Raw genomic sequence first — 20,943 nt, forward strand, 5'->3', positions numbered from 1 at the left:
CTGTCTCCCCTCGCCCCCCAGGCCCCCTCTCTGCCGCCAGTTCTCCCCCAGTAGCTCCTTCCCCAGCAATTTCATCTCTTGGACATTGTTCCACACCTTTTAGGCACCTACTGTGTGCATCACATTCCACAAGGAGTCACCTGCTCCCTTCCTTCTCGGGGTCCCAAACCCCCACTAGCTCTCTCCCCTAACACCCTCATCCTTCCCAGATCTCATATCCCAGCCGTGTTGGCACTGGTCTCCATGATTCTCAGCTTCCTCATGTCTCCCTGTCTGCAGGCCTCCCTCTCCCCACACACTCCGCCACCCCTCCATCCTCCAGGCTTGCAGACCGTCCCTTTTCATTCCCTGCGTGGTCTCTGATCTTGCATCACCCGACCTTCTCCAGGAATGTCTTCTCATCTTCCCCACTGCTCCTGGTCTCAGAGCAGCCCCTGTCCCTCTCAGTTCAGGCAGAGGAAGCAGGGAAAATGCCAGGATTCTGTGAGTTATGAGGTTGCCCCTCACAAAAAAGCTGTGGTCTCTCCGCCTCAGCTGCGGCAGAGACTAGAACTGGCTTCCCCTTGGAGACAGCAGATTTCGGGATGATCCCTGATTAAGCCTGCTCATCCCCACGCGAGTCCTGATATTGATACAAGACAGCTGGTGACAGCCTCGAATCCCGAGGTCCTAGAGCCTGGGCCTGACATTCCAGGCATACACCGCCAGGTGGCGCCGGGAGACCGCAGTCTGTGACCGCGGTCTCGGAGCTCAGTTCTACCCCAGATGGTGTTGACACCCCAGGAAAGGAGACCCTGGTCCCCATTTACAGAGCATGACAAAAGCATAGATTTAGGAACCATTTTCCTTCAGTAGGCTTCCCCTTTGAGCTGAGCATTCTGCTCTATACAGTAGATGGGTCACATTTTTGCCCGTATCAAAATTTAAATTTTCTTACATTGAATCTCACACCTCCATCCCCACCTTTCCCCCTAGGATCTGGAGGAATTCACAAAGTAGGTGAATTATTTTGTAGAGTGAAAAGTGCTAATGTACAGCAAACAGTCACCCACATTCCTTGTAAATCCAAATTTTTCTCTATTGTAGCTTTGCTTAATATGGGGGTCTGCCCCAACTGCACCGTCCTTATTGGGCGGGCTGGGGACCAGACCCCGGCGGGGACAGGAGGGCAGAGACTTCGGAAGCTGTTGGGGAAGCAAAAGAGGGTGATGTCTCGAGAGGCGGAGGGCGCCCTGTTGCACCTCCACCCCGCGGAACGCAGGCGAGTGAGCGAGCCCGTCCCAGGGCCCCTCGCCTGCTGAAGAGCCCCAGGGATAGAACCGAGTTGTAAAGAGTGGGCGGGGTAACTGCGTCCCTTTTTTCTCCGAGCCCCGCCCATGGGACTCTTAGCCAATCATATGCAGAGCATCTCCAGGCCGCGTCTGTTCCCAGTCTGACCCCACCCAGGCACGTTAGTGTAACCCTCCTAGGGTTCCGCAGCCCCCAGATGCGCACACGGCACATGGGGGAGGGGCGGCAAATGGTGGGCCGAAGGCCGGGTGGGCTGGCACGGGAGGAGGCAGGTGGTACGGGGTGAGGGCGGGGGAGGTCTAGGCCTATAGGAGAACAGGGAATGGGGGAACTTGAGGGTGGGGGAGGGCACCGGAGCCCTGCCACCATCCCAGGACCTTGGGCAAATCACCCACACTTCCGGGGCCTCAGTTTCCCCATCAGTAAAATGATGGTAATAATACTTCACCTACCTCATAGGGGAGGTTGTGAGGCCGCCGTCACCTGACCTAGGGGTCAAGGCAGGAGAACTGAAGGTGCTACCCGCGAGCAAAGTATTATTACTGTAGCCTGAAAGCAAGGCCCACCTGCCCCTCCCCCCACAGAGCCTCCAGGGATAGCCAAGGCCGGCCTGGGCCTATCTGTCTCTTCTCCACTGTGTCCCAGGTCCCTTCATGAGCGTCATCTGCCGTTTTTGTGGGCGCCCTAGACTTAGTTGTTATCTTGTTCAGGTATCCTTTCTTGTGACCATGTCCCCACGGAACTGCTGTACAAATTCCACCTGCCCCCGGAGCCCGCATCTGCCCACCGGCGCCAAACGCCAGGAAAACAGCCACAAAAAAGCCAAGCGGGGGCCCCAAAGCCCCCAGCCTGGCTGGGGCCCCAGGGGTGGGGGTTGGTGGCCATTGTTTGTATTGTGTTTGAGTCCTTGAGCGCAAGTGTTTTATAAAAAAAACAAAAAACAAAAACCCACTGTCACAAAAAAAATTTGCAGCAAAGAGAAATGAAGAAAAACTGAAGAAAAAAAAAAAAAAGGAAAAAAGAACCATACAAAAATTTTCCACCACACGCACCCTCTAAGCCAGCAAGATTTCCTCTTTGCAAAATCATATTTTTGTGGGAATGGGCCCTGCTTTTTGTGGCGAGGCCCATTCTGATTAATAAAGGATCGTGGAAAAGTAGGGCCTTGGCTGTTTCCTCCGTGGGTCCCAGCCCTCCTTTACCTCCCAGGGGAAGAAGCAGTTGGGTGAGGGGAGCCTGGGGTGGAATCTCCCTTCAACTCGTCACCCTGGAGACTTGTCTTCACTGGTGATGAGGCCCTTCCAGCCTGTCCTCAGATCTAGAATATACACCCACCAGCTGCCCAGAAAGCAAGGGGGCAGCCACACCTCCCGCGTCAGGCCTGAAGCAAGGTTTGTTGGGAATGGAGTCTCCTTGAGGTCTGAGGGGTACCCCTGTAGTTCACTCACACCAACATCCCCTCCCTCAGTGCCCAGGGGTACCCTTCCCACCCTCCAAGGCAAGCCAGACAAAACAAAGGGGGACCCTCCGCCATCCACCACCACCTGAACTAGGGCTGGACCACCATGGTTTCAGGTCAGCGTCTCCCCCTCCTTCCTGGTCCCAGCAGAGCTCTAGCTCTGTTGGTTGGGCCTGTGGCTTCTCTATCCTTTTTGGGCTTAATCCTTTAGGATTAGAAAACTCTCCAAATCCAAAAGGCCCATGGCCAGCCCCAGCCCGAGAGAACTGAGCCCCCGTGTCTTCCTTCTCCAGCCACTGTGGCCTGGGGTAAGCTATGTCCTTCTTCAGGCCTCAGTTCCCTCAGACGCAAAGGAGCAATAACCGTCCCAGCCCCTCCCCCATGCACCCCCATACACCGCCAGGGGAAGCTGAGGCCTGGCAGCTCTCAGGGTACTTCAGAAGGAAGGTGCTACCTCCGTCATAGGCACAAAGGCAACGAGTGCCCCTCCGTTGTCACGTGTCACCTGCTGGCTCCTGCCCCACTCCAGAGTGAGGGGGGCCATCGCGCCTCCTCCTCCCCAGCACCTGGCCGGCAGCTGCCTCCTCGAGCTGCACTAAGTACCCCCACCTGAAGCGGCCCATCCTCCCCCTTCCTGCCCCATCGATTTCTGACAACCTCATTTAAAGTTCCTGTTAAAAGGTGGTTCTTTTGTCTTCTGATCTCTGTTCCCAGAGATTGGAGAGAGTCCTAGGGTCAGGTAAGTAGCCTCAAGAGTAACCCCCCTTGCCAGAACCCCTCTTCAGGCTTTCTCTGGGAAAATGGCTCTGGAAAACTCGGCCTGAAAGCAGGGACAGCTCGGCTTGGCAGAGGTGACAGCCTCTTGCCATGGGCTCAGGGTCTCCTCCTGGACTTTTTGCCTCGTTCTTCTGCCTTCACTTCGTTGGGTCTCTCTTCATCCAAGACTACACTGAGAAACTTGCCCGCCCTCCCTGTGCCTGAGACCACTGCCCTCTGGGGTTCTCTTCCTCCTGCAAGTCCCTCCTGGACCCCACTGCTTCCTCGAAGGCCATCCTGGGCTATGTCCTGCTCTCCTCTCCCTCCCCCACAAAGACACCCAGAAGGACGATGCTTGAACACACTGTATGCCCCAGCCCGTGGCTCCCCTGACCATCTGTGTCCCTCGAAGATGCCACCCACCCTGTGTTTGTGTCCTGTGTGTATGTGTTGTGTCTCGTTTAGATTGTGAGCCCCCCTGGGCAGGGATCCCTGTCTGAATACATGTTCTGTGTGGCACACCTGGCTGTGCTAATAAACGTCCATGCTCAGAACAAGAGTACCCAGGCGTCTGAAGGAAGCTTTGGGACAGATGGCTGAGCAAGCCCATGCAGGGGCTTTGGGGGCAGGGAGGCGCTTCTGGGCAGGGGCTCTGGCTCATCAGCACCCTGTTCCTTTCCCAAGCCCCTGAGGGCGGGCAGGAAGAGGGAGATTGCGGTAATAAAGCTAGGAAAGGACCCAATCCCCACCTCCCATCTCTGCTGCTCTGCTGGCCAGGCTCCAGGAGGGAGAGCAGCTTACAACCACCACACCCAGACCACCGCCAGCCAAGGGCAGAGGTGACCTCCCTCAGCGTGGGTCGAGCACTGGGTTAGGCGGCCTCGTACTATAGGCAAGTCTCTCCCTCCCTGGGCCTGTTTCTTACACTGCTGCAGCCTCTGCCCCGGTCCTCCCAGGACCCACTGCCGGCCTTCCAGCTCCTATCTTCTGACTGGCACAAATACAACTCTTCCAGGGCTCTCCTGCCCAACTCCCCCATGGCCCACACCCCACTGACTGCCCCCACACAGCTCAAGGAACAGCTGTGTGTGGCATTGCTACAAAGTCCCCTCCAAAATTATCTCCTCTCTTTCCCGCTCCCCAAGACCAAGTGAGAAGTCACAGGCAGTTAGGTGGGGGGTGGGCTAGGCCTCGTAATACAGTGATCTCTTTACCACCTAGGGGAGCTGTGATGCCCAGCTGTACCTGGCAACAGTCCTCTTCCTACCCTGGTGTCCCGCATAGCTGCATGGAGACAGAGCCCCTCAATAGTGCTCTCAAGCCAGGCATTAGCACCACTTTAAGCAAACTAACTTCCAGAAAGAACTGGCTCCTGATGGTGGAGAGCAAGCAAGCAGCAAAGCCAGGACCCAGGCATCAGGATGGTCCGGGGGACTCATCACGGGGCCTTTGCCCTGACCTAGAGTCCTTGGGCAAATGCAGTAGGGAAGAGGTTTAGGGAAACAGACCAGAGACAGGAAGGACACCTGGGCTGGCAGTGCCAGCAGTTATTCCAGGGTGACCATGGCTCCCCCTGCAGCTAATCCCCCCCGCCGCCCATCTGAGATTTGCATGCAGGGAAGGTGGACACATGTGAGGTGCACAGAATTCTGAGTTGCAACATCAGAGCTAAATAAATCCAACTCCATGTGTGCAAATGGAGAAACTGAGGCCCAGGGGGCCATGACTTAAGGTCAGTCAGTCAAAAACAGAACTAGGACTGGAACCCATGCCTTCTCATTCCAGGACCAGAGGTATTTCCCTATGCCATGGCATGAGTCATGGAGTCAGAGGACAGTCTCTGGCCTGCTGCCACTCCTATCCCGAGTGATCTGAGATCTCAGTTCCTTCCTCCAAGTTCCCAGAACACAGGAAGGCCCACTGGCCCTGATGGAGCTATGACAGGGGAAGTATGGGCACCTGAGGAGCCCTGAGAGGGACAAAGTCTGCAGCAACCCCAGACCCCTGTTCCCCCTAAAGAAAGAAGCTGCCTCCAATATTCCCCACCCACCAGCTCTTTCTGTCCATTTGAAGGCCTTCTCTCTCATTTGCAAGCTAACTCCTCCAGACCATCCCCAGCCTTCTCCTAACCCAGGCTCAGCCCAATGGCAAGCAGAGCTGATGGGCCAGGCATGACCTTTGGGCCTTGTATGACATCAGCCCTGTTGCCATGGTAATGGTGACCTGGCAGCATCGTCTCAGGGGAGATGGGCCTCTAGGCTGGAGGCTTTACAATTTTCTTACTTTCTTGAAATATTTGATTTTATTTTCCTGAACAATGAGGGGAGAAAGCAATCCTATAACTGAATAAAAAGAGATGAAGAAGGAGAGACAGAAGAAAACAGAGGGAGGAAAGAATACAGTTACAGAGGGGAAGGAGGGGGGGGTCAGTACCAGTGAAGGAATAGAGAAAGTTCAGCCCAGCTTGAGGGAGATTCAAAAATATATTGAGTCAGGGACCTGAAAATTAAGCTGGAAAAGACCAAGGAAGTGGGGTGCAGTGGGAGACTGGGAGGCAGAGAGTAAGATACAACAAGACCCGAGACCAGCGTTGAACAGCCAAAGCCATTTGTGACTGAGGACAAGTGCTTCGTCCCCAGACAGAACATAACAGTTGGCTGGGCCAGTTTAATGCAGAGCTGGGGCACACAGACAGAGGCCAGTGCCAGAGGGAGCCCAGGGTCCCCACAGCAATGGGACCCAGTGCTCCCAGGGCTTATAAATAAACAGGCATGTGGGAAATGCACATTCTTTCTCCAAGAAATGTAATTTATGTTTACAGCTAGGTTTTTTTTTTCTTCCTAAAGAAAACACTATCATGTGGAGCAACTGCCCGACAGTGTCCCTGAGTGTCCCCGGCCCTGGCCCCCTCCTCCCATTATTGCTTGGATGGGAAAGATCTGGCCCTGGGAATTGCAGAGCAAGACTCCACTCCTCACCCCCTTGAGGCTGTCCCTGGTGACAGAGTGGAGGCACAGTGCTCGTCCCATGCCCCATGCCGTGCCAGCCACCCTGACTGTGCCCATTTAAGGGAATGGAGAGTGCAGGCAGTGGGAGAGGCACTGGGGCAGCCTCCCAGAGCAGAGAGCCTCTCTCTTCAGTGCAGGAGGCCTAGAGGCACAGTGGCTTCTTTTCAAAATTGACAGTTGGAAGGTTCAGGTTGTGGGGAAGGGAAGCAGAGCCTTTCCCAGCAAGATTCCAGGCACAAGCTGGAAGAGACTGAATAAAAGACAGAGGCGGAGACCCTGCCTCCTAAGCCCCCTTTCCCCACACAAACTTTAGGGTGCCCGGGGGAGGGAGGTATATACAATGAGCCCCGGAAGGGCAAGGGCAGCTGCGGTGTTAGGGCCCCAATCCCAGTTTCTCACTTCTGTCCTGAGCACCGGCCCCTCCAAGCCCCGACTGCTGGGCCAGGCCCTCCTCCAAGAGCAGTCCTGACTCACAGAGGCATGCGGTCCACCCAGAGGTAGCAGCTCCTGCACCAGAAAAGGAGGGTCTAGGAGATCCAAACTCCAGGAGGGAGGTTGGTGGGCATCTTAGGCATCCAGGCCCGGCCAAGGTGATGACTGCACAGACAGCGGTGACCCTGGTTCAGGGGGAAGCCGGCACCACTATCGTGCTGTCAGTGATGCTATCAGGAACAGGACAGAGATACAGGGGACTGGATAGAGCCAAGACTTCTTGGTCTGATGAATGCCCAGAAACCATCCAGGAGGCAGTCTTCTTACTACCCAGGAATACCTAAAGACGGCCTCCAGGACACCCGAAGCCGTCCCTCCTCTGCCCAGCGCTCCCACAGACCTTCCCAGAGCCCCTCCTCCCAGAGTGGCCGGAACCCATCACCCCAGAGCACAGGCTCAGGTGCCCAGCCCTGGAGCGGCATCCAGGGCGCGGAGGCTGCCCTCAGGGGGGCCCAGAGCCCTGGAGCCACCGCCCCCTATGAGCAGGTCTTCTTCCTCCTCGTTCTCAAAGGCCCGGACCGGGCGCCGAGGTGGAGGCCGGGGGATGGGCTCGTCGCGCTCCGCCATGCGCTCGACGGCGCCCTCGCCCACGAGGAAGACAGTGTCGGCGACGCGCGGGGGCCCAGTAACCGGGTTGTGGTCGTAGGAGAAGACGCGCAGGGAGCGCAGCGGCTGCAGATCCGGGAAGCCGCCCAGGCGGTTGCGGTCCAGGTCGAGGATGTGCAGGCGGCCCATGCGCAGCAGCGCGGGCGGGAACTCCTCGAAGCGGTTGCCGTAGAGCCAGAGGCCACGCAGGCCCGTCATGCGCGGCAGCTCGGCGGGCAGCGCGCGCAGCCGGTTGTCGCCCATCTGTAGCGACTGCAGCGCCACCAGGCGCAGCAGCGGCCGCGGGAAGCGCCGCAGGAAGTTGCCCTCGATCCAGAGGCAGCGCAGGCTCTGCAGCTGCGCGAAGTCGTTGGGCAGCGCCAGCAGCCGGTTGCCGCCCAGGTAGAGGCGAGTGAGGCGCGGCAGGCGACACAGGCCGTCGGGCAAGCGCTCGAGTTTGTTGAAGTCGAGTGCCAGGATGCGTAGCTCGCGTAGCTCCTCGATCTCCTCCGGCAGCTCACGCAGCCCCGTGCCGCTCACGTACAGCTTCTCCAGGCGGCTGAGCGCACAAACCGCGCTGGGCAGCCGCCGTAACCGCTTCCCGCTCAGCTCCAGCTGCTGCTCACCGTGACGCAGCTGCTCCTCCGCGTCCGACGGCAGCTCGTCCAGAGTGGACTCGGCGATGCCCATGGTCACGGGCCCCAACCGGGGCCGCCGCCGCCGCCCGACATTGCTCCGACCTGGCGGCCCCCTGGTCTCCCCCCGACGGGGCCGAGGCCGCGCCGGCTCCGGGGCCCCCCGCCCCGGCCTGCCCCTGCGCCGGGAGGGGGGCCGTGCGGATCCGGGAGGAGGCTCCCGCTTGGAGCCCGGCCGCCGCGCGCCGCTCTCAGCTGCACTTCCTCGGGCCTCCCCCAGCTCCCTCCGCCAGTGGCCGACTGGCTCGGTTTTGCGCCGACGAGCGCTAAGCGACCCGTCGCCCTAGCAACCCCCGACGCGCGTGCGACTGCCAATGAGGCGGAGGGAGGGAGGGGCGGGGCGGGGCCAAGGTGCTACCGGTGCGGGGTCCGGACTGTCAGGCCCGCCCCCCGCGGTCCCAACGGACCCGCCCTGGAGCCAGTGCGAACCAAAAGAACCCAAGGTCCGCTCTTCGCAAGCCAGGCTCTGTGCCAACACAGACCTTACGTCTGTCCACACTTCCAGTCACAACGAGCCGTTTGGTGTGCTGTCGCATGCGCCTAGAGTGGCAAGTCCTAGAAGGGACCGAGACAACGCCGGCGCGCGACCCAGGACTCTGGACACGTGGGTCTCGAGGAGGGACTGAGGGTTGCGGTCACTGCCGGCCACTTATGTCCAGCGGCATGCGACCAGTCTCCCCGTTAGAGTCACTTCAGGATTGTAACTCGGAACAGTGTTACTTTCTGGCCCATTTCAGGGTGGGTCACATCGGAGGATTTTCGGCGACTCAGGGCTTGGTTCTGCCCCCCTCCATGCCCAGGACACCCTCACTGCCCAACAGGTTCCTTGTTAGTGTACTCACACCCTTATCTCCTGCTACCGCCCTCCTGCTATGCTCAAAGTCTGTGTGCCTGAGTTGGGCAGAGGATGGGGACACGTGAGCGCCTTTGAGCACCACCAGTGATGACCACTCTCATTCTATGGCTCTTTCTGTTGCGCATGCTCCCACCAACAGCCCAGCCCTGTGCCCCTGCCTTCTCCCCTCCCATTCAGAGCCCTCCTGCCAAAGCTCCTGGCAGAAACACTGGCTCCCATTTATTGCCAGCCTGACGTATGCCCAGCACTACTGAGAGCATTGCATTGAATTCTTGCGACGTGCCTATAGGGTAGATACCTTCGTTACCCCAGTTTTAAAGATGGAGAAATGGGGGCTCTGAAAGGTTTGACTTGAGCTGGGTGACTTGCCCAAGTTTACCCTGCTGACTGATGAGTGGCCAGGATTTGAACCCAGGCAGTGTGACTTTCCAGCCTGTGCTCTTAACCATATACCACGCCATTAAGTGGAAATAATGACAGGACCTCTAATTCTCATGCCAAAACTACAAGGAAGGCATTATTAGTCCCATATGAAAGATGAAGACAGTGGCCCCAGAGGAATAAGGCACTTGCTTAAGGTTTCACAGTGAGTAGAGGTTATAGCCAGGGAGCGGAGTCTGCAGGCTCCATGCCTCCTCTGTCCTGCATGTGACCATGCAACTGGCTGAAGGGAACACACCTCTGGGCAGCACCCTGCCCTCTGACCCATCCCCACTCCCATCCCCACTGCAGGTGGAGAGGGAGACTAGCTCAAGAACTGAGAGCAGTGGGGCCGGCTGAGTGGCTCGTTGGTTAAGAGTTAGCTTGGGAACCGGAGCTCTGAGCAGCAGGGCCGCCAGTTCCGATCCCACATGGGCCAGTGACGCTGCGCCCTCTACAGCTAAGATGGTGAACAACAGCTCCACCTGGAGCTGGGCTGCCTTGAGTTGCTGGCAACAGCGTAGGCTGCAGTGGGACTGCAGTGGGCTGCCGTGAGCTACCATGAGTGGCTGTCCAATGGCCGGGGACCGACTGCCTCAGCTGGGAAGAGCACAATGATAACACCAACGTGGGCCAGTGAAGCCGCGTCTTCCACAACTAGACTGAAGAACAAAAGGACAGCAGCTTGTCTGTTCCCCTTCCCAAATTCATCAATGCTGCTCCCCTCCCCCAATTCCCCAATAAAAAATCTAAAAAAAAATAAAAGAACTGAGAGCAGTGGCCAATGCAATGTCAAGATAAGAACCACATCCCTTGTAATATAAGCTCCACAGGGCAGGCAACTATGTCTTCCCTGCTGGCACTGGGTCTGGCACATTGCAGGTATTTAATGAAAAATTTTAACACTTTAAAAAATGGAGGCAGGGCTGGCCGAGTGGCTCAGTTGGTTAGGAGCTCGCTCAAGAGTTTGAGCTCTGAGCAACAGCGGTTCAAGTCCCGGCCCGAGCTGAGCAGCCGCTGAGCTGCCAACAGGTAGCAGGATGGCTCAGCTAAAAAAATTAATTAAAAAAAATTAAAAATGGAGGCAAACTTTACACACAGTGAAATGCATAGATTGTAAGTGTACAGTATTATGACTTGACAAATGCGAACACCAATGTAATACGTATTTCCATCACTGAGTTCCCTCGTGCCTCTTTCAGTCAATCCCACCTCCCAGAGGCACCTGTGATCCTGACCTCTATCATCATGGATCAGTTTTACTTGTTCTTGAATTTCATATAAATGAAATCATTCACTGTACTTTTTTTTTTTTGCTCCTGATTTCTGCTCAGATACTCCATATATATGTATATATATGTATATATATATGGCCAAAAAAAGTATACAAATTTTAAGAAAGGAAAAAACTGTACTAAAATTGTAATATTTAATATAGACCGATAACAAAAGATGAATATAAGTCACATTTGACTTCAGCAATTACAAGAGGTGCTCAAAGTGGCTACCATCAGCATCTGGATGCTTCTGATTATGGCGAACTATTGCTTGAGCAACGTTGACCAAAGGGTTAACATCGCTTAAAATGTGTATACATTTTTTGGCACCCCCGGGATAGATGATAAAGGATCAAAAGAGCAGAGCAATAGCTGTTGTAATTGGGCAAAGGGTGTCATGGAGTGAACAGGTGACAGGGGACACAGAGGCAGGTATTGCCCTGAGCCAGGAACTAGCCACGGACCCCTGTCCTGGGATGGATGGAGACTGACAAGATGCAAATGGGACTTCAGAATGAGGTAGAGGACCCAGGCAAAGAGTGATTGCTAGACCTGGGGTGTAGGAGGATTCTGAGCCCCAGCCAGAGGCGCTTTAAGCTCCTTTCAGACCTCTCCTAAACCCCAATTCAACACTCTCCCTTCTACTCATTTGGGAGAACTTCTTGGAAGCACTACCTCACAGACAGAAAGCTGAGGAAAACCCTGCCAGGCTGACAGGATAAGGATAAACTCCCCCACCCCACCCCCTGCTGCCCCTCAAGCAGTTCCCCCAAGGGAACATTCGCTGTGGAGGAGGAAGCCCAGCCAGCACCCCCTCACCACATGCTTAGAGCTGGCACTCCAGCGCCAGGCAGCCCTCCTGGGCTCTGCCTGAATGGGCAAGAGTGACATATGCCCTGCAACTCCAGCACCAGCCTGACAGAGCTTTCTGGGTTCAAGGGCACAGGGGACCAGCCCTCTTCTTTCTCTGAGTCTTTTTCTTGCTCTGGGTAGATTCTGTACCTTTGCCTCCCACCAGGTCCTTCTCAGTGAGTACAGGTAAAATGTGCTAGCATTCCAGGCCCACGCAGGCTGGCAGCGGGCAATCATGTTGATGAATCACGCTGGCACCGCGGGCTCCCAGTCCTTGTTGAGGCATCACTAATGAATTAGCTTCACCCTCAGCACGAGGCCTCTCAGCCTGTCCCCACCCCCCAGGAAGGCAGGAAACTGAGACCTGGGAAGGAGGGGCAAGGGAGAACAGTGTGTTTGACAGCTCCTGGGATGAGTCCAGACGCCAGCCATCCCCTCTGCCTGGTCCCTCAGTCTCTCCATTCCTAATCATAAGCTGTAACTGTCCTGCCCACCTCCAAATCTATATTTCTAAAGAAATTTTTGACATACAGAAAAGTACAAAGCTCTCTGTGATAAACACCCCGTGCCCAGTATCCAGCATTGACAATTGTAGATATTTTGTCATACTTGCTTTAAATCCATTTTCTTTTACATAAATGGAAGAAAACAACACATGTAATATAGAAGTATCCTTTGTCTCCACTCCCGTGTCCCCACAGGCCTCCCCAGTCCTCACCACACAATGCTGACCCTGGGACCCTCTGGTTCCCACTCCCCTCTTTGGGGCCGGGACCTCTGGGGCTGCTGAGACTTGAATAAGATCATGGAATGTTAGCATCAGAGGTCTCTAGAATCAAAGATTTGAGCCTATTAGAGTCAGTCATGAAATGTCAGAGCAGGGAGGGTGCTTAGCTCCATTTGGAGATCACAGGCTCTGTTAAATGTCTGCAGGAAGCTAGGAACCCCTGTCCCAGAAAAAGACATGGAGGCAGGGACTCACCCAATGATGTGCACACTTCCCATGGGTTCGTGGTCACCAGGGGTCTAGTCCAACTCCCTCATTTGGCAAAAAAGGAAAGTGACTATGGCTTTCATGCCATGGTCCACTCCCCTTACCTGCACTCCTCAGAACTTGAGTCCTCGCCTTCATTCAGCAAACATGAAGCCCCTACTTGTATGCCCAGGCACTCAGGATTGCTAGGAATGGGAACATATTATTAGATCAAAAAATTCTGCCTTTGTGAGACTTGTATCCTGTAAGGGGAGAAAATCAACAAAAAGCATTTCACAGTGTGCCAGGCGATGGTCAGGCTGTGGAGGAAATAAAGCAAGGAATAGAGAGAAAGGAGGACTGAGGACCCACCCTGTTTGACACGGAGTTGCCAGGGGGCCTCATTGACAGGATGGCATTTGAGCAAAGATGGGAAGGAGGAGAAGAAGCAAGCCATGCAGACAGATGTCTGGTGGAAATGCATTCTAAGAGACAGGGCGACGGTGCTGAGACCCTGGAGTGGAGTGTGCCTGGACGTCACGGAGCAGCAAGCAGCCTGGACAGCAAAGGAAAGGTCAGAGAGAGAAAGTAACGGCGGGTGGACTACCAAGGGCCCGTGGCCTTTGTGAAGGCTTTGGCTTTGACTGGGAGTGAGAGATCGTTCAGGGAATTTGAACAGAAGAGTGACATTATCTGACGCACATTTTAACAATATCCCTTTGGCTGCAGTTGCAAGAAAGGGGTGTGTGTGTGTGTGTGTGTGTGTGTGTGTGTGTGTGTGTGTGTGTTGGGGGAAGCAGTTTGTGCAACTCGTAACCCTCTCATCTTTGTCCTCTTCTACACAATAATTATTGTTATCATTAGCTGAGCACCTACAGGTTATCTAATTTGCCTTTCACCACAGCTTTGCTAGGCAGGTAGTAAATTCCCCTGCTCTACAGATGAGGAAATGGATTCAGAGAGGGTAAGTAGCTTCATCAAGGTTACACAGCTGGAAAGGGCCAAAGCCAGGATTCGAACCCAATCTATCTTGTTGCAAAGCCTGGATTTCTTCTACTATGGCTTATTGCCTCTCTCTGCTGGAGGAAATTAGAGAAACTACACAGGATGCCCAAATGCTTGCCCCCATCCTGCAAACAGCAAAAAGATTTCTAGGACTGCCCCGGTTGGAGATTTTGATCCCAGGTCTCAGGGACCAGTGTGCTTGCCAAACTGGGGGCATCCTAGAACCCACAGGGCAAGCCTAGGAACCCTAAAATAAGCTCAAGAAGGCAGAGCAAAGAGGCCCCCAAGTCCAGGGGTAATCTAAGGCTGTGTCTGGGCTCAGGGTTTGCTTATTAGCAAATACCAGGCAATGTCTGGCCCACCAGTGGCCCAGAGTCCATCACTAGACAACCAAACTCATGAGGCTAGCTTAGCCACTGCCACCCTGCTCCACAAACCCCCTTAGAAACTAGAGCCCAGGTACAGCCTGGGGATCACATCACCCTGAAACCAGAGCTCTGAGACTGACCTGCCTGGTCTGTTGAAAGTTGAGAGTCCTCCCCTATCCCTCCTAGTAACATGACACCTGGAACAGCAGAGGCCAAGGAAGTAAAGCTGACTTGGTGCCCGGGGACACACCTCCATACCATGGACGGGAACCTGACCATCCTAATGGGTTCTGGGAGACCTCCACATTCCCAAAATGGACTCTGAGCATGATGGCTCCTGAGTCCTGGAAGAGACTATAGGGGTCACAGCTGGTAGCTGGTAGCTGTCCGTAAGTTTATATCATCCTAGATCTGTGGCCAAGTTCAAGTCGAACCTTCTCACCCCGGGCCTACTGCACTGTACCTATTTAAGAAATATGTGTTGAATATGTAAACAGAGAGCCTCTCTACCATAGATTCCCTGGGGCCATCTGTTCCACTTGAGTTACTCAACTTTTCTGAACCTTGATCTCACGCCTAAAGAATGAATCTGAAAGGGGCTAGGGTGAAGTGAGCAAGGCACTTGCCTCAGAAACAAAATTTAAGGAGGCGCCAAAAAACTCAGTCATCAAGATAGATAATGGTTTAATGCAATAAAGACCAGGATCAGTCAGTACCAGTCCTCTGAGGAGCTATTTTGGAGCCTGTGGCAAAAGGAAAAGTCAGTAGTCTAATCCTGTCTGTATTTAAATTTTTGATATTTTGTTCATTATAGACTCTTTTGCATTAATTTTGTTTTTTTAAATGGTCGCATTAAACTTTTATCTGAATTACTCAGTTTTTGACACTTCAAACTTTGTGCCTGGGAGAGTGTCTCGCTCGCTTCACCACAGTTCCGGCCCTGGAAAGGGTGCAATCCCTCTCTCCTGGAAGGATTATGACGAAGCATCAATGAGATGATAGGGAGCGAGGTATTATCATTTCGAGATATTAACTGATGCTCCCCTGTAAACAATATTCTGGCATCCGTTCCCGTCTAGTCAGATGTTCAATTGGCTTCCTATATTCCCACTCTCCAAGGGAAACTCAGAACAAAGAATCAAATCCTTGGCTTTGAATTGCAAAAGAAGCTTTGAAACCCAGAGCTGAAACTATAGCCTTGCAAGAGTGGGGTTTTGAGAGCGAAATCTTTTTTGTAGGCCCAAAAGCTTGGCTTTGAACTTAAAGAGCAGGAAGCTGCTGCTGTAAGCCCTGAAGTGGGGAAGCGTGTGTCATCACAGAAGCCACGATCCCACCCAAAGGGTGATAAAGGCTCATCTAGCAGCGGGGAGAGAAGGGGCAGAGCAGCACTCCTAAACGTGGATGCCAACCTGCAAAGGGGTGCCCGGCTCACCCGTCTGGGCGGAGCCTGAGGGTGGCATGAAAAAGTCCCAGGTATATTTAGGGGACACCATGGCAGAGGAGACCTGCACTGCCTTACCAGGTGTGGCCTGAGGATACAACAGGCCTCCCACAAGCCCCCCATCCCCCACCTTTCTGGAGAAGCCTCAGCAGAGTCAAAAGGAAGGTGAGCTAGCCCCTCTGCTAAATCCTCTACACAGCCCTGTGTCATGAGGGGCAGCATCCAGAAGTTTCTGCATCTCCAAAAGGAACAAGGTGTGGCTGAGAGCAGGCAGATGGGCTGGTGCGATGCACAACGGAACCATGTCCAAGGGGCCCCATTTGCATTAGGGACCCCGTAGATTGGTCTACTATTGGGGCTGAAGAAAGGCATCTTTTCCCACATCACCAACGGTCCTTAAGGGCCAGTAGCGTCGCTGCCAGGTGTGTAAGGCACTAGATCACAGGAGGCAGTCCACAAGGGCTCACTCCCTTCTTGACGGGAACCCACGTGTGAAGGACACTCGAATTCTTTGGGCTGCCCAGCATTCTCCTAAGTTGGAGAATTCCAAGTGCCTTACAACACAGAACCCACGAGTCCTACTGTGGAAGCTGAAAACATGGGGAACTGACCTCCCCAGCTTCCTTCGCAAGTTGGGTGCAGGCATGTGACTTGGGAGCCACCTATCAGAAGCACCCACCCCTGATTTTGAATCGGGAATGAGAAACGCAGAGCAGAAGGGATCGTGCAGAATCCCTCCTGAGGATGGGTGGGGGCGTGGCCGCGGAGGTCACGTCCGGTGCCCAGCAGTGGGGGAGCCATGCTGGCACCATGGGCAGAGACCTTTGGCCCGGTTTTCGGCTGGGTGGTAGCCTCTAAGCTTTGTTCTCAGGTCTACCTGAAGATTCTGCGAGCTCTGAAATCTTCTCAATCAATTCCTCTTCTCCTCAGATTAGCCAAAGTTGGTTGCTGTAGCTTGCAAAGAGCTCTCCCTGACTGCTGCCTGCCCACATGGCCAGACTTCAGCCAGGAGCATTAAGAGAGTCCCATGATCACAGTGGAGGGACCACTGCCCCATGGCCCCAGAGCCTTCACTGTCATACCCAGGAGTCCTCACACTGCCAGATGCCCCATATGTACTCAAAATAAGTTTACCCATGCTCTTCAACGCCTGCTTCCTGCCCCTGGTGCCAGGACCCACCAGGAGAATGCAGCTCTGCTGCAAGGCTCTTACCATAGGGACCTGGAGGGGCAGGGACCACTCCTTGTCATGGGGCGCACAGGGAGGCTGCTTGGGCCCACAGCCTCATAAAGGCTTTCTGAACAGAGTTCTTCAGCATCTCGCCCAACGTTTCTCTCTTAGGATACGGCGAGCGAGACAGACGCCCTTCTGGCTGGTCTCTTTACCTGGGACCTCTGAAGACACGCACGCGCACACACACATGCACACACACGCACACGCTCACATTCACATATGTTTCCTTCAGCAAGAGAAAAGAAGCCCCTTCTGCCCACCAGAGGCCCCAGTTCAGTGATGCGATGGGAAAGGCCTGTACTCAGAGCAGAGAGGCCCAAGCATGAGTGAACTAAGCCGGTGGCTTGGGGAGTTTGCTCCATCTCTCTGACTCAGATTGACCTGGTTCTCACGAAGGTCCTTCCAGGGTCAAGCGTTACGTTACCACTCAAAGAACTTTACTGGTAGAGCCCTGTCTCTAGTAGTGTCTTGAGAAGCAAGGATTATTGGGATGCCTGGGAGGCCCCAACAGACCTTCCTCTGACCTTGAACAGAGGCCCTGGGTGGCGGTTTCCCGGGCCTGATTCCTCCTCTGTCCTTGCATATTTGGCTGTTCGGGGAACATTTCCTTGGGAATGGGTGGCCCCCCAGATGGTCAGAGAGGAAACTAGGGATCGGATTCCGAATTTCGGGCCCTCCATCTGTCTACATGTAGCCTCCCCACGCTGGGCTTCTCGCCACCCCCACCCCCGGCCTCCAGTTCCCACGGACAGATGCCTTTTCCCAGCTGGCTCGCTGTCAAGCCCATGAGCTGGTGGCTCCGAATGCACCGCGTGACCTAGGCCAGATGGTGCCTGTCAACATCAGCTGCCATAGTGCCATGGCGGGCAGTAGCCTCACACATGCCTGCGTGCGTCAGAAGAGAGGCCCGATCGTGTGGCACCCAACATCTGTTCCTGTTCTGCTGTCCCATCAGCCCTCGGGGCTCACCCCCACATCAATGCCGTCAGCGCAGCACCCACCTGTGTCCCCAAACTTCCCCCAGAGGGAGGCCCCTTGTGTTCTTACTGAAAAGCTGAAGGCCCACGGAAAATTCCCAGCAGCCGGCGGGCTGTGGGGGTTTAATAAAGGTTAATCATCATCATTGTACACCTCAGAATTGGTTTCTAAAATATCTGTGGGGAGGGGCAGGAAACTTTTGTCAGCAGCTACCATTGGCACCCGCTGGAAGGAGTGACTCGCCTGAACGCCCAAAGCCTGGTTTGCAGGTGAGGCGAGAGACAGGCAGCTTCCAGGAGAGCCAGGCAGAAGTTGGCCTCAGGGACAGGGTATGGGGCCTGGCCCCCTTGAGAGGCAGCCTAGGCCTCCAGGTAAGGCGGTACAGTTGAATCGCCCCCACAGGCTCTCCCGGACAAGAGGGGGCCTGCTCCCAGAGAAGGGTCCGGGGCCGAGCAGGGGAGACAAACGCCAGCCCCTGCAACTGTCTGCAGTGTGGACTTGCCCAAATCCCTGCTCCTAACTAGGTCTCTGTTCCAGCATCAAGGCAGCTACTATTTGTGAGCCAAGCACTTTATATGCCATCTAATTTAGCCCACAAGGTGGGTACTGCTCTTATTAATAGCTTCAGCTCAGAATACTCAGATGATCTCCACAGCTGGTAGTGGGAGGCAGCCTCCAGGTGTGGAGAATTGGGATTCAAAGCCAGGCTGTCTGGCTCTAGAGCTCAGGCCTGCATAGCTCCACTCTGCTGACAGCCTGGGCTCGGGTGAGGAAAGAATGCCGGGCTGATGCTGACTGGGACCAGACTGAAGACTCAATTCTCAGAGGGTTGAGGGGACAGGTATCCTGACAATGAAGGCACATTGTCAGCGTCCACACTCACCTGATAATCGCACAGAGCGAGAGTGACAGCAAAGGCCAGCCCTTTTGGCAGAGTTTCAGTAACCTGAGTAGCCACAAAGTGAGAAGTGTCCATCCCTCCTGCCTGGCAATGCAGAGAGGACTGCGGAGCACTGACCCTACCCTGGCCTTGGGGCCAACCAGGGGTCAAGGTTGGAAAGTGAGGCCCTCAGGACACTGTAGGGGAGATTGGTTGGGGTTGGTCAAAAGCTGGGCACACTGTGAGGGGAGCACATGCAGAGAGAGACAGGGTAGCCTTTGGGCAAATCAGGGTGGTCCCAAGGGGCCACAGCTGTGGCTTCCAGGCAAGGGTGGTGGGGCATAGCAGGGTCTTAGCTGCCAGCCTGCACAGATGCAGGGAGCCTGGTTCACTGCCATCCTGGGGCCAGGGCAGGCGACTCCCAGAAGCCCACATCTGGTGCCCCTGCTGGCAGGCGCAGTTCGTTCATTCATGCATTCATTCATTCAGCTCATATTTACTGAGGACCTACACATGTGCCAGGCACTGTTCTGGACTTTGGAGTTTCAGCTGTGAACATGGTCTGTGACCCTGCTGAGTTTCATAATCAAGGAGCGGGGCAGAGAAAGGTTTCTTCAGCATGAAAACCTGGCCAACTCGCCTTCCACAAGGAGCTGCCCGCTCTCAGCTGCACTCCCTGTCCGCCCCTTTCTCTGACCAAGCCTTGGGCTGGTCGCTCCTCTGTGTCCTTGCCCACAACCTCGCCTCCCTCAGTGCCTCAAACTGGTCATTCTCCCATTTAATTCAAAGTCTGTCGCACCTCCCCTCCCCCATGGGGCCTGCCCTGGAGTAACTCGGTGGGTAGGCAACAGTCAGGAAGCTGATGGAAACTAGGGGGTACTCGCGCTCCCACCAGGCTGCTGCCACTCCGGGCTCCCTCTCCACATCTCGCCAGCAGGACCCCACCCATAGTCCTCACTGGCTGGGTGACCTAGGGCGAGTCGCTCCACCTTTCCACGTCTGTCTCTTCATCTGGGAGATGGGCCATCCAGGCCCTGCACCAGGCAGGGACTCCAGAACCACCCAGGTTTGGTGTTGACCCCTCCCAGACCCCCTTCCTACCACCCTGAGCCCTGGGCCTCCCTGTCCTCACACAGGGAGGACCCAAACGGGGAGGCCAGGATGGGTTGCCTGGAGAGAGACCAAAAAGGAGAAAACAGGGGCTAAGGGAACACAGAGGTGCTGCTTGGCCCCTTCCCCTTGGGTGGGGTCCGCAGCTCAGCTCAGGAGATGTGGTGAAGCCACCCCAGCTCATTTGACCTAGAAGCGGGGTGCAGGATAATGGGAGAGGGGGAGGTAGTGGAAAAAGGGTGTAATCAGGCTGTAGTGTCCCTGACACTGTATCTTCTATTGAGCCAGAGAAAAGGAGGGTGAGCAGGAAACATGAGCTGTAAGAGGACCCTGGTGGGGAGGAAATGGAAAAGTAGAATGGGGGGTGTGTGTGTCTGTGGTCTGTCCTGTAAGTCTCTGTCCATCTGTTTTTATCTCTCTGTTTCTATGCGTGTTGATGTGTCAGTCGGTTTGCATATGTGTGTGTATGTGTCTGCATGTAAAAGAACCTCGGGTGTTTACGTGAAGAACTGTGTCCATGTTTGTTTTATGTTTCCATATGTTTCTCCGTGTGGTTGTTAGTGAGTCTATGTGTACTTGTCTGCTGGCATTTATGTGTCTGTATGTGTTTGTATGTGCATGTCTTCAGGGGTCTGTGTGCGTCTTGTATTTGTTTGTGCTTTGGTGAGTGTGTGACTGTGGGTGGGAGGTGTGAGCTGACCCTCGCCCCACCTCACTATGGCCAGCCCAGGTGGCAAATCTCTAGTTTGGTGACTGCCCCCTAATGTGGAGGGTGATAGACCAGCAGGCCCCACCCCCCGTCCGAGGGGCTGTCACTGGGTCCTGAGTCTGGCTGGGTTTGTGGCCGAGAGACTCTGTGTCCCTTATTCCCCTCCTCCAGCACTGGAGCCAGCTGGAACCTCCCACATCCCACGTGGAGCCCCAGCCAGGCCACGGATAGCTCCCAGACCTGCTAGTCAAGACTGCTGGGTACAGCCAGGCCCAGGGCCAGCAGAGCCACTAACCAGACACCCACTTAGGGGCGGGGGGTGAGCGGGGACAGTTGCTGGACCACTGAGTCACCTCTTCGCATGCTGGGCTGGGCTGCAAGGTGTGGGGGACATCCTCAGTCCAGTGCCGCTGCTGCCTTTCTGTGCTATGTGACCTTGAGCAGCTCATGCACCCTCTCCATAAAATAAGGGGCTAGTGCCAGCAGGGCCACAGCAGGTGACAGAAGGTGCTGAGAGGCAGCCCAGATTCTGCCTTGCAGGCAGAGGACCCTGGT

At 55.1% G+C, this 20,943-nt stretch overlaps 1 protein-coding gene across 1 annotated transcript; it reads right to left on the bottom strand.

The window, feature by feature from the left end:
- Positions 1-6,090: 6,090 nt before the first annotated feature.
- On the bottom strand, positions 6,091-8,606 carry LRRC10B (leucine rich repeat containing 10B). The gene has a single exon (XM_019655945.1). The coding sequence runs from the start codon at positions 8,278-8,280 to the stop codon at positions 7,402-7,404; it is 879 nt and encodes a 292-aa protein (XP_019511490.1). The 5' UTR covers positions 8,281-8,606; the 3' UTR covers positions 6,091-7,401.
- Positions 8,607-20,943: the final 12,337 nt, after the last annotated feature.

The sequence above is a fragment of the Hipposideros armiger genome, unplaced genomic scaffold, assembly GCF_001890085.2.
Source record: "Hipposideros armiger isolate ML-2016 unplaced genomic scaffold, ASM189008v1 scaffold_253, whole genome shotgun sequence".
Taxonomy (NCBI): Eukaryota; Metazoa; Chordata; class Mammalia; order Chiroptera; family Hipposideridae; genus Hipposideros; species Hipposideros armiger.